The sequence below is a fragment of the Scardinius erythrophthalmus genome, assembly GCF_964197995.2.
Source record: "Scardinius erythrophthalmus genome assembly, chromosome: 14".
NCBI classification, from domain to species: domain Eukaryota; kingdom Metazoa; phylum Chordata; class Actinopteri; order Cypriniformes; family Leuciscidae; genus Scardinius; species Scardinius erythrophthalmus.
Genome location: NC_138234.1, coordinates 28,214,325 through 28,226,015, shown reverse-complemented (window position 1 = coordinate 28,226,015; position 11,691 = coordinate 28,214,325). Strand labels below are relative to the sequence as shown.

General features: G+C 40.5%; 1 protein-coding gene and 1 long non-coding RNA gene across 2 annotated transcripts; both read left to right on the top strand.

Annotated features, from left to right (window-relative positions):
• The first annotated feature begins 6,836 nt into the window (after positions 1 to 6,836).
• Positions 6,837 to 7,290, top strand: LOC308701874. The gene is made up of 3 exons (XR_014031525.1): positions 6,837 to 6,959; positions 7,106 to 7,147; positions 7,237 to 7,290. It is a non-coding gene; the product is annotated as an uncharacterized lncRNA (long non-coding RNA).
• A 387-nt stretch (positions 7,291 to 7,677) lies between these two features.
• On the top strand, positions 7,678 to 8,716 carry LOC308701423 (uncharacterized protein). The gene is made up of 4 exons (XM_081383706.1): positions 7,678 to 7,733; positions 7,832 to 7,984; positions 8,037 to 8,129; positions 8,491 to 8,716. Exons 2-4 carry the CDS (start codon positions 7,847 to 7,849, stop codon positions 8,575 to 8,577), a joined length of 318 nt encoding a protein of 105 aa, XP_081239832.1. The 5' UTR covers positions 7,678 to 7,733; positions 7,832 to 7,846; the 3' UTR covers positions 8,578 to 8,716.
• Positions 8,717 to 11,691: the final 2,975 nt, after the last annotated feature.

Here is an 11,691-nt window from a genome sequence, read left to right as displayed (position 1 = left end):
GCGTCCCGAGGGGCACTTGGCGGCGGGAAGCAACATCGATTTCCTGAGGGCTCCGCGGAGCGAAGTTGTAAAGAGCCCACACGGAGGGGGATGCCCTCAGAGACCTGGACGTCCCATCATGGTTTTTTAGCCGAAGCCTTCTTCGCCTGAATAACAGTCCTCAGATCTGTTTTCGGCTTAGAAGGCTTCGGCTGAGGGTGCTGCTTCTGTCTCCAGGCCCCTTGGGGGGGAGCACGAGAAGCAACACTCTCCTTCTGCCTCAGCAGGTGTGAGGAGCTGGCGGCGGCCTCCTGGGACTGCCCCCTGGCAGCAGACCCATGAGACCTGGAGCGACGGCGGGGGATGAACTCTTTAAAAGCGGCTGACTGTCGTTTCGCCTCCTGAAACCTCTCAACGACGTTGTTGACGCCATCGCCGAAGAGGCCAGAAGGCGAAACTGGGGCATCGAGGAGACAGGCCCTGTCCCTGTCCCCGATGCCCGACAAGTTCAGCCACAAATGTCTCTCCATGGCTACCAGTGCTGCCATAGAGCGGCCGATGGCACGGGCCGTCTCCTTAGTAGCACGGAGAGACAAGTCAACTACGCGATGCATCTCCCTGATGTCGTCGTAGTTGACCTCCCCGCTATCGTCCACCTCTTTGAGGAGGTCGGCCTGGTATGCCTGCAACAGCCCCATTGTATGCAGAAAACCACCAGCCCGACCTGCCGCCATATATGCCTTCCCAACCAAGGCCGATGTTGTACGACAGGGCTTGGTGGGAAGCGCCGGAGCCCGCAGGGATGATGCAGCGTCAGGGGAGAGATGTGTTGCAAAAGACTCTTCAACCCTGGGCATCATCCCATAGCCCTCCTCCTTGGCCCCCATAATACTTGAATATATATGTACACTGGGGCCAGATATTCTGGAGGAGAAGGGCTTATTCCACGATCTCGAGATTTCAGTGTGGAGATCGGGAAAAAAAGGCAGACTCCGGCGTAGAGGCTGTGACCGAGTCTGCAGGAAGCGCACATCGAGTTTGCTTTTTGCTGTCGCTTCCTGCACCTCAGGGGGCCAATCGATATTTAATTTGGCCACTGCTCGAGTCACAACCTCTAGCAGCTCCTCAAAGGCAGGGGAATGGGGTGGCGATTTTTCACATTCCCCTGCCTCGATGCCCAAACTATCTAGCTCCTCGGAACCAGATAATTCGAGCATCGGTTCCTCTACAGGGGCGGAAGAAGCCGCAGTGCGGGCTTCCGCGCCCTGAGAGGAACGGGAACTAGCCTCAGAATGCTGAGAAAGGGCCGAAGCCGTCTCAACATTATCAGCTAGATCCCTCTGCGATCCCCATGAATGCAAGCGCCGCGCTGCCTCGACAGACGCGGGACCTGATCCACGAGGATCGCGGGGCTGACCAGCCCCATCAAACATAGATCGCCGGGAGCGGAGCGTTCTTAGGGGCATGCTTTCACAGTTAGCACAGACAGCACCCTCGAGCGCTGCCTGTGCATGCTCCGCTCCCAGACAAACAACACAAAGCGAGTGTGTGTCACCCTCAGCCAAATAACGCGGGCAAGGGGACGCACACTGCCTGAATTGTTTTTGACTCGCCATTATATATATTTCTAAGGGACAGACAACACCAAATAGAACAAACAGTTGACACAGATCGCTTGCTGAAGACCAGAAGCTAACACTTCCTGGTTCCTGTGACCGTTTTATAGCTTCCGGATCACCGTCACATGCGACGTCACGAGTGACGTAATGACGTTGCACCAATCCAGATTGGAATAGTTGTATAGTAGACTTCAGACGCTTCATGCCGAAGGCATTCCCCAAAGTATCGAGTATCGATGCAGTGGGAGTTCCCTTTACGAAAGGGAACCCCCATTTAGCATTTTATGTTTTGAGGTTAATTTTTAGTTAGTCAGATGTTAGATTTTTATAATTATATTTAACAACTAGAATGTACATTTCCTGAAGAAAATGTGAAATGGTGCTTGCAGTGGCAAAACTCTCCACTTGGTTGCTAGGGTGTTGTACATGATTGCATACGAGCCAACAACCATGTCTGTACGATGTTGTGGAGCTGAAATATAGCTTCTATATGTTGCAATATGGTTGTAGCGTTTACGACTCTGGGTAAATATGAATTAGCTCAAGAATATGGGGAATCTTGTGAATATTAATATTTATGACTCATGGTCATAATTCATAAGTCGCATGTACATTTATTTTATCAATTATCGAGATTACCTTGTTCTATAACTGTCTGACCAACATTTAATTCGTCCAGCGAAACAAATGTAAAATCATTACAGTCAAGAAGAGGTATTCACAAACTTCGAGAGAGTTTATGTCCTGGCCACGGACATCAAACTTTCTGAGTTTATTAATTAAAACTACTGAATGTAGTCTAATATCGAGCTTGTAGCTTAGGATCTTTTAGATTCATTGACTTATAAGGTGGATTTTTCAAACACAGAGGCAGTGAAAAGTATTTATGAATTTTAATAAATGCAAAACTAGAGATTATATGAGCTACGAATATAAACGTACGTAAAAATGCAAACAATAAACAAACAACATATAACCAAACAATAACATAAGTGATCAGAATGAAATGAAAGAAAGAAAGAAAGAAAAGAGAAGAGGAAGAAGGGTAACTTAATTCACAGACCTCAGAGACACCAGGAAATCAACTTTTATCAACTCAATATAACATTAAGTTACTTGCAGAATTCTGTGCTCTTTCAGTGCGATGCTGTAAAAGAGGCGCGCGTGTCCGGCTGGTTTGCGTCTGGCTTCGTCTTCTGGGTCGTTTCGCAAGACGATGTAAAGGCTTACTTGAATTTAAGTTACCGAGAAAGTTAGATCATTTCCCTTTTTGAGGGGAAAGGCACGGATGAGCTTAGTTGCAAAGGCAAGGCAGCTACTCGAACATGTGTTGGTCCGAGGAGAAGGCCCAAAGCCTTCCCAGAGGTTCCTGGAGAAGCGTTGCCAGGGAGGAGAGGAGGAGGTCAGAGCGATTGAAGAGAGAAGAGAGAGAGGAAACTGAAGGTTTGGACTTTTATCAGTGTCCCATGTACCGCCCCCCTTCTTCGTGGAGGACGAATCAGCTGTCGAGATCTTTTCTAGCGGGAAGATCCTTTGTTCGTTTGGAACGATCTCCTGGCTCGAGTTACAGGGACGATTGACTTAAACCTTCCAGTTCCAGAAATATGAAATGTGTAAACAATGTATATTACTGCATTCGGCTATTGGAATTTGGCTCTGTTATATTGAGAGAATTCCATAGACATCAGACACATCACATGAAGGTTGTAGAAATGCAAAGTTACAGGAGATATGCAGAATTATACACATTTAAAGTTTTGATTACCACATGACAAAATCGTAGACACCCCAATATGACATGGTCATAACAAAAGGCACCTCAGAAATATATCACCATTTTGGTAATGTCCTATGTGGGTAAGTCAATGGGAAATCTGTGTGTGTGTGTGTGGTGCGTTTGGGACGTGACTCGCTGGAATGTTAGTTTTCCTGGGTTGTAAAGTTTTATGGTCTGAGGTAGGGTTACCACAAGACATTATTGAGGAACTTCTTTCATGAACCTTCAGAATTAAAGATTTTACTCTAGCAAGTCACACCTCTATTATAAATTTGTAATGAATGGTAAAATGAAATTTTACTATGTGGAAGTCCATATATGCAAATGTGCTTCAGTTGCATCTCGTGGTGGGTTTCTGGTTGAAAGTCCACGAGTGTGTGTGTGTGGAATGTCACGAGGCTGTAAAGTCACAGGAAGTCCATGCTGAAATGGGGGTTTTAGAGGAGATTGTCCAGAACAGGTTTCCTTTTGTGACTAAAATGTCCCTCTGGGGAGCACCAGATTGCCATTTTGACATGTCCAAGCAGACTTAGCGACGCCGTGGACAGACCCGTTGTCTAAAAAGCCAACGAAGGATGTGTTTGGAAACAAGGAATTACTAATTGGAACAGCATGTGACCGCATGTCAGGCATTGTCGCTACATGGTTTTTATGTGGATCTAAACGGTTGCTAGGGTGTTCCGGGTGGTTGCTAGGCAATTGCTAGGGTATTCTTGGTGGTTGCTAGGCAGTTGCTAGGTGGTTGCTAGGGTGTTCTGGGCGGTTGCTATGGTGTTGCTAAGCAGTTGCTAAGGTGTTCTGGTTGGTTGCTAGGCGGTTGAGGGGTATTCTTGGTGGTTGCTAGGGTGTTGATAGGTGGTTGCTAGGATGTTCTGGGAGGTTGCTATGGTGTTGCTAGGCAGTTGCTATGGTATTCTGGGTGGTTGCTAGGGCGTTGCTAGGCAGTTGCTAGGGTGTTCTGGGTGGTTGCTAGGCAGTTGCTAGTGTATTGGTGGTTGCTAGGCAGTTGCTAGGTGGTTGCTAGGCAGTTGCTATGGTATTCTGGGTGGATACTAGGGCGTTGCTAGGCAGTTGCTAGGGTGTGCTGGGTGGTTGCTAAGCAGTTGCTAGGTGTTCTGGGTGGTTGCTAGGCAGTTGCTAGGGTGTTCTGGGTGGTTGCTATGGTGTTTTTGATGGTTACTAGAGCATTTCTAGATGTTGCTAGGGTGTTCAGGGTGGTTGCTAAGGTATTATTGGTAGTTGCTATGGTGTTACTAGGTGGTTAGTAGTTGTCAAAGATGGTTACTATGGAGTTTTTATAGAGTTATTAAAATCTTTAATAACGAGTGCCTTCAGTACGGCACTCGGCCTGCGGCCTCGTGCCTATGGCCGAATAGGCACAAGCATGGAGCAATATCGCAAGGCCACGAGTGTAATATTGCGTTAAAAAATACAAAAAAATTTTAAAAAATAAATTTTTTGGTTTAGGGTGGTTGCTAGGGAGCTCTTAGTGGTTGCTAGGGTGCTAAAACTGGTTGCTAGGGTGTGGCTATGAAGATTTTAGGCCATTAATTATTGGCTGCTTGATAATATAAATCCTCTGAGGGAGAGAGAGAGAGAGAGAGACGCAGGGCTGTCAGGCCCTTTGGAGTCTGTGTGTGTGAAAACGTCGGTTTGGATTTGAATATTTTTAGAATGCCCAATGTTAAGTCAATGGGACTTTTTTGGCCGCTTTTTCGTCCGCTGTGCGAACATCGTACACCCGATCGCTTAGAAAAGTCATAGCACACCTCTCCTCAATGAGCCGGTCGATTTGACACCTCACTCAGGGGTCTGTGACAAACGGTGCGGGGCGCATTACGCGCCAAACTTTGTGTGGAATATAAGTATGAGCAATAACAATAGTGTTGCTTTGAAAAGCACCACTAATTATATTATGTTTATCCTTATTATTAATGGAGCTATCAGTAAATTAGCCTAATTATAATCAACACCTGGAAGTGTACACTTTGAAGAGTAAAAATGACAGAAGGTTACATTAATTCAACTTTAAAACTGATTAAAACTGCATATGCACTCAAAAAAATGATTCAAGGCCTTCTTAGGTATGACACATTTAAATTGTGTTCACTTTATTTAAATATATCTAATTAGGAATAATACGTATATATATTTAATAAGTCTAACATAAAATGTATAAATAGTGTCATCTATGAGATTTCATTTAATTTGGTTAACTCAAATTAATTTGGCTTCGGAGAGCGTCATTTGCGCATGTGCAAGACAAGCTCAGAGAAGAACATGCTCAGAGGGTGTGGCCGCCATTTTATCGTCTGCCGCCGCAAGGACTGCGCATCGTCGTATTCGTTATTGGTAAGTATTATCTTGTTTGAGTATTTGTAATAAAGAATTTATCTCACTGTAAGAGGATGTGTAACTTATATCATAATTTTGAGTGAAATATGCAACAGCAGTGAAAGTTATGCAAGGTGAATTGTTAAGTGTCCCTTCGATAGCTTAACTTACTCACGCAACGTGCAAATTCTGTGTTAGACCAGTCTAACGATCCCGAATTTGACTGTAACTGTGCAAAATTGGTTCTTAACTTATTGGCTTGCTAGCTGGATTGATCCGTCATAAAATGAATTGGAGGCTTGCGATCGCCGCGATTGTTTCGGCGCCGAGTCTATTTTTAGCTGCGTCACTCACTCACGCTGAATTGGCCACAGTGCGTTTTTCTTGATCAAATTTGACCTGCCTAACATGAAAAATAAGACATTTCACCATAAAATCATGAAGTGAGGTGTTCCGTGTTTCACAATCACAATATTAAGATTACTTTGATCATGTAAACTACCTATTTACAGCATCGTAGCTGAGCTGCCCAAGGTAAATCAGAGCAAGTGACAGACGGGTTAGCCTAAGTTACATCAGAACACCTGAAAAATGTGACAGAATGGACGATAGTCGTCTGTTTTTGCAGTAAACACGCTATTTGATTAACGCTATAAAACGCATATTTGTTGAAATTATCGATCTATGTATTCTGTGAAGTCCCATTCGTTTCTCAAAAAAATAAGCATCTATCTATCTATCTATCTATCTATCTATCTATCTATCTATCTATCTATCTATATATTACATACGCACTTTGATGGCGTATAATATGATATAAAAAGTCATTTTTGCGTATCAATTGCACGATGAAACACAATGCATGCTATAGATATGCATAGATATATGCATAGATATAGACAATTGTACCAAGTAAACATTTAAAATTATTTTAAAATCAATTTAATTACTTGAGAGAATTGTAAAGTGTCATATTAAGGGATTAGTTTACCTCAAAATGAAAATTTCCTGATAATTTACTCACCCTAATGTCATACAAGATGTTCATGTCTTTCTTTTTTCAGCTGGGATCATGCAGAGCCCTTTGAAGCACTTCAGAGCCTTTCGAAATTGCATTGATTTGGACTTCAACTATTTGGTTACCGTTGAAGTCCATTGTGTGGAGAAAAATCCTGAAATGTTTTCCTCAAAAAAATTTATTTCTTTTCCACTGAAGAAAGAAAGACATGAACATCTTGGATGGCATTGGGGTGAGTAAATTATCAGGAAATTTTCATTTTGAGGTGAACTAATCCTTTAAGTGAACGAGTTGGGTAAAACAGAACCATGTAAACAAAAAGCATATTTTCATGTGAGTACTGGTTCCCACTCCTAATCAACATCTTCTCTTTCACAGTTTTATGAACATGACCAGGTGAACAGCAACCTCCTATTTATAGTAAGTCATATTCAAATATTCTGATTTAGGCTGCTTGTGTCATTTGTTAAATATGGTATCTTATAATACTTTTTTATTCTTCTTTTTAGGATTGTTTCTTTTTTAGTGCAAAGAATGTGTCCATCGAAACTAGCTAGCAGGTATTTGTTTCTGCAGCATTTTAGGCAGACTCATGTGTGCTTTAGGGGCAGTTTTCGCTATCCATGTCCATACACAGATTGCCCATGCACGTTTAGTACATGGAGTAAGCTTCTTAATCACACAAAAATACATGCTAAACAGGAAACTCCAAAGCCAGAAGAATTAACAACATTCCAGTATCATGTGTGTTCATGCAAGGAGCTAGCAACAGAAAGATTATTTTCAACACATAAATGGACATCTCAGGCATAATGAAACAGTTCAGTGTATGTTTGTAGGATGTGCATTTGAAAGTAATATTTACAGTACATTTAACACCCACAGATACCGGAAACACAATCCACATTCCACATTCATTAATAGAATTCAAACCCATTGTCGTCAGCCAGTGCCCATGATAGAGGTGTTTAAGAATCAATGGCCAGCTCTATTTCAGCAGAGTGAAGTAAGTAAACATGTTATGTAGTGTTTTATTTTAGTCGTTATTGGGTTCTTTTCGTAATAAGAAATTGTTTTTTGTTGTTGTTTTTTTCCATTTTGAAGGTGTAAGCAGAGTTCATGCAGATCACTATGAAGCCACTGCAGTCAATGTTCCTACAGCTGGACCACTTTTCAGATAAACTGATGCAGATCTTCAAGAGCAAAGGAGGAGTTAAGGGGCAAAAGATCAAAAACGCCCTGGCGATCAGAGACTCTGTTAGTATAAATGCATGCAATGTCTTCTGTTTTGATTTTCCCCCTGCTGTAGTGTGACAACATAAACATCAGGAGAGAGTGCACCCTGAAAGGCCTGATGATCTACCTGACTGAAGATCCAGACTCTTTCTTCAAGGAGTATGTGGTAAGTGATTATTATGAATATAACAACAATGTTAATACTTTTATGTTTTAAAAGAATATATGATTGATTATTATTAAATGCTCAATTTTCATTTTCATTTCACAATAAAATAGGTATTTTTTAATAGGAATAATTTTGCAGGGGTAATAACTTTGTGTATGCCTTTCATTGTTCATCTGAACACAATAGAATTTGTAGAAGTTTTCAGATGTGTATGTCTATGTCCATAAAATGAAAATAAATGGCAGCCAACAATGTAATAGTAAAAGTGAAAAGTAGCAATGCAATTTGCTGATTACTTTTAAAATATAAAGGGTCAAATTCACCTGGGCTTAACCAAAGTGTTTTGTGTTTTGTCCAGGCCACTGAGGATGCAGAAAATGGGGATTTACAAAATCCAAAGAGGAGATTGTACAGAAGACATAGGAGTTGTGATCGAGGGCATTAAGGTTTTGAGGGACCTAGACTGCGTGATCCTGGCATTCATCATGCTGTTCGGTCTCATTTATGCTCTTGATCTTAATTTTCCTGACAACCTCAAGTAAACCTTCAAGTTTATCCAGAAAATCCTAATGAACTTGGATGGACATAGGCTGAATGCAAAAATCCAGCAACTTAAAATCAAGCTGTTTGCATGAGATGTGCACTTTTTTTGAGAACACAATGAGAATTATTTGAGAATACATTGTTGTATATTGAGTCATTAACATCCTTATGCACGCACGCACACACACCACACATTATTATTATTATTTTTTTTTTAACACTCTTACATGCTTTTCCTTACACACTTTTTGTGTGTATTTCTACTTAGTCGTTCTTGTCTTTAGGGATAGTTCACCCAAAAATGAAAATTATGTCATCATTTACTGATTAACAGTTCTGGGCCACCATTGACTTTCATAGTTGTTGTTTTTTCTTCCTACTATGGAAGTCAATGGTGGCCCAGAACTGTTCAGTTTCCCATATTCTTTAACATATATTCCTTTGTGTTCAGTAAGAACAAAGACATTTGTACATGTTTGGAAAAAGGCTTTAAAATGTGTACTTGCATTTTTCTAAGTACTTTTCACATTAAATAACTATTGCACTATTGAGTTTTAAATAAAAACATCTCGATCAAGATTTGTCTCTGGTCTCTATGGGGTACAAAATAAGGATTTCCTAATTGATTTTTCAATGAAATGTTCTAATTTAAGTTTAAGAAGCATAAAACTTATTTTTAAATGTATCCATTTCATCTAAACTATTTGATCAAAATTGAGTTGGACCAACTCATTTAAGTTGGTCAAAATTGAGTTGGACCAACTCATTTAAGTTGGTCAAAATTGAGTTGGACCAACTCATTTAAGTTGCTCATAATTGAGTTGGACCAACTCACTTAAGTTAGTCAAAATTGAGTTGGACCAACTTAATTACATTTCATTGCATGAATTAGTTTTTTATAAGTTGGGGCTACACATATTTATTGGATGGAAATCCTGCCATCAATTAAATTGAGTTTGTCCAATGAGTCATTTTTTTGAGTGTGGTAATCAAATTGCACTTCCAAAAGACATACATTTGTAAAAAAAAAAAAAAAAAAAAAAACAATTACCGAATATACACATTTCTTTTAAGTATAATAAATAAACCATAAAAAGCAAAGATCAGAACATTTAATGAACAAAATGTATGGTTATGTACATGACAGACAGTAGCCTATAGTCAAAAGCCAGGCGTTAAAGGTCGGTAACCGGAATCAGTCCAGGAAACATCCACAAATCCAGAGGAGCAAAGAAACGAATGAGACTAAATAGCAGACAAATCAAATGAAAAACTAAACAGTGCGAGCCATGCTACATTATTGTCACATTATAAAATGAAGTTGTAGGTTGTGTTTGAATAAGTATGTATCTTATTTAGCTGAGGTAGGCTAAATTAAAGCAATAGCCTATTCACGTATCCTTGCTCGATGATGAATGAGCCCAATGGTCAGTTGAAATTTAAAAGGCTGATTTTCCCGCTTCAGGGCAGTGACGAATACATATGTAGTCCAGTGGTTGTCCAGACACCCTATAGGCACAACCTTAAGCAATGGCCCTGAACGGTGTTTTAATGTCAACATTGTGACAACGCTGTAACAACCTTCACCACACAACATAGTTATAGCAACCTTTTGGCCATGTTATTAAAACGTTGTTAGAAGGTTGGGAATGTTGTGCCAACATTCTGTGTTTGCTGGGTAGTCATTTCTGACCATAGTCCTCCTGTAGTGCTTTAAAGACTGGTCACATACCATCATGGGGTGTGTGGAGATTCAAGATTACTGGCAGATGAGAAGTTTCGAAAGACGATTATTACTTTCTTGAAACAAACTGCACAAGGTATGACTCATCGTAACTTCTGGGAGACGTTAAAGGCAAAAATCATTTCATACAGTGCGGGCATGTCGGACTGGAGTGGGTCAATCAGATTATCTCAAGGATAAACAATATGTGACCCTGGACCACAAAACCAGTCTTATGTGTATTTTTTTTTTTTAATTGAGATTTATACATCATCTGAAAGCCGAATAAATAAGCTTTCCATTGATGTATGGTTTGTTAGGATAGGACAATATTTGGCCGAGATACAACTATTTGAAAATCTGGAATCTGAGGGTGCAGAAAAATCGAAATATTGAGAAAATCGCCTTTAAAGTTGTCCATTTCTATTGGCGATAGTGCTGCATCCATTCACAAAAATAAATGTTTTATATATTTAAGGTGGGAAATTTACAAAATATCTTCATGGAACATGATCTTTACTTAATATCCTAATGATTTTTGGCATAAAAGAACAATCTATAATTTTGACGGTCCGTGTAACGCTTCACAATTCAGTTTTCAGACCATACAATGCAAATGCAAAAATGAAAAATTGAAACCAGACATTAATTTTTCTTGTTTTTCCAGTTACATTATCAATGGATATTTGCCTTTTTCTCCCCTTTTTCAATTTTACTTTTGCTAAATTGTGACTTCAGAATCAAACATTCGAATAAATGAAATCTAACCGATTTTCTATTTTTCCATTTTTCGTCTTGTAATTTGTGCCGTGGGCGGTACCATTAGCACGGGGGTGTGGCCGTGGACTAACTTTACTATCATTTCATTGATGTAACTGCTTTATTTACACTGCATGCACGTTTGAGGAGAAGTTTAAAAGACGGAACACAGGACAACATTTTTCACCCAAAGTGCCATCATTTTTATTATTAATAGTCTGTGCTAAATTATAAGGCAGTCTCGGACCGGCCATCGTGAGCAGCCAGGAAAAGTGAAATCCCAGTGGCCTGGGTATGATTTGGCACATTGCCCTTGTTTGTATTTACCTATCCATTTTTACTTTATTTTATTAATATATAGCTATCCTTGTTGTTGTTCATTTTACATGGTAGGCCTACAGTAGCCTAGGGCCTAGGCAGCCACAACCATGAGATCCCAGACAGTTCATTTTCAGTGCAGCAGAACGGGGGTGGTTCGCGAGATCCTTCACGGGAATCTAGAATAACGATAAAAGTTATAGCCTACTAAGCAAA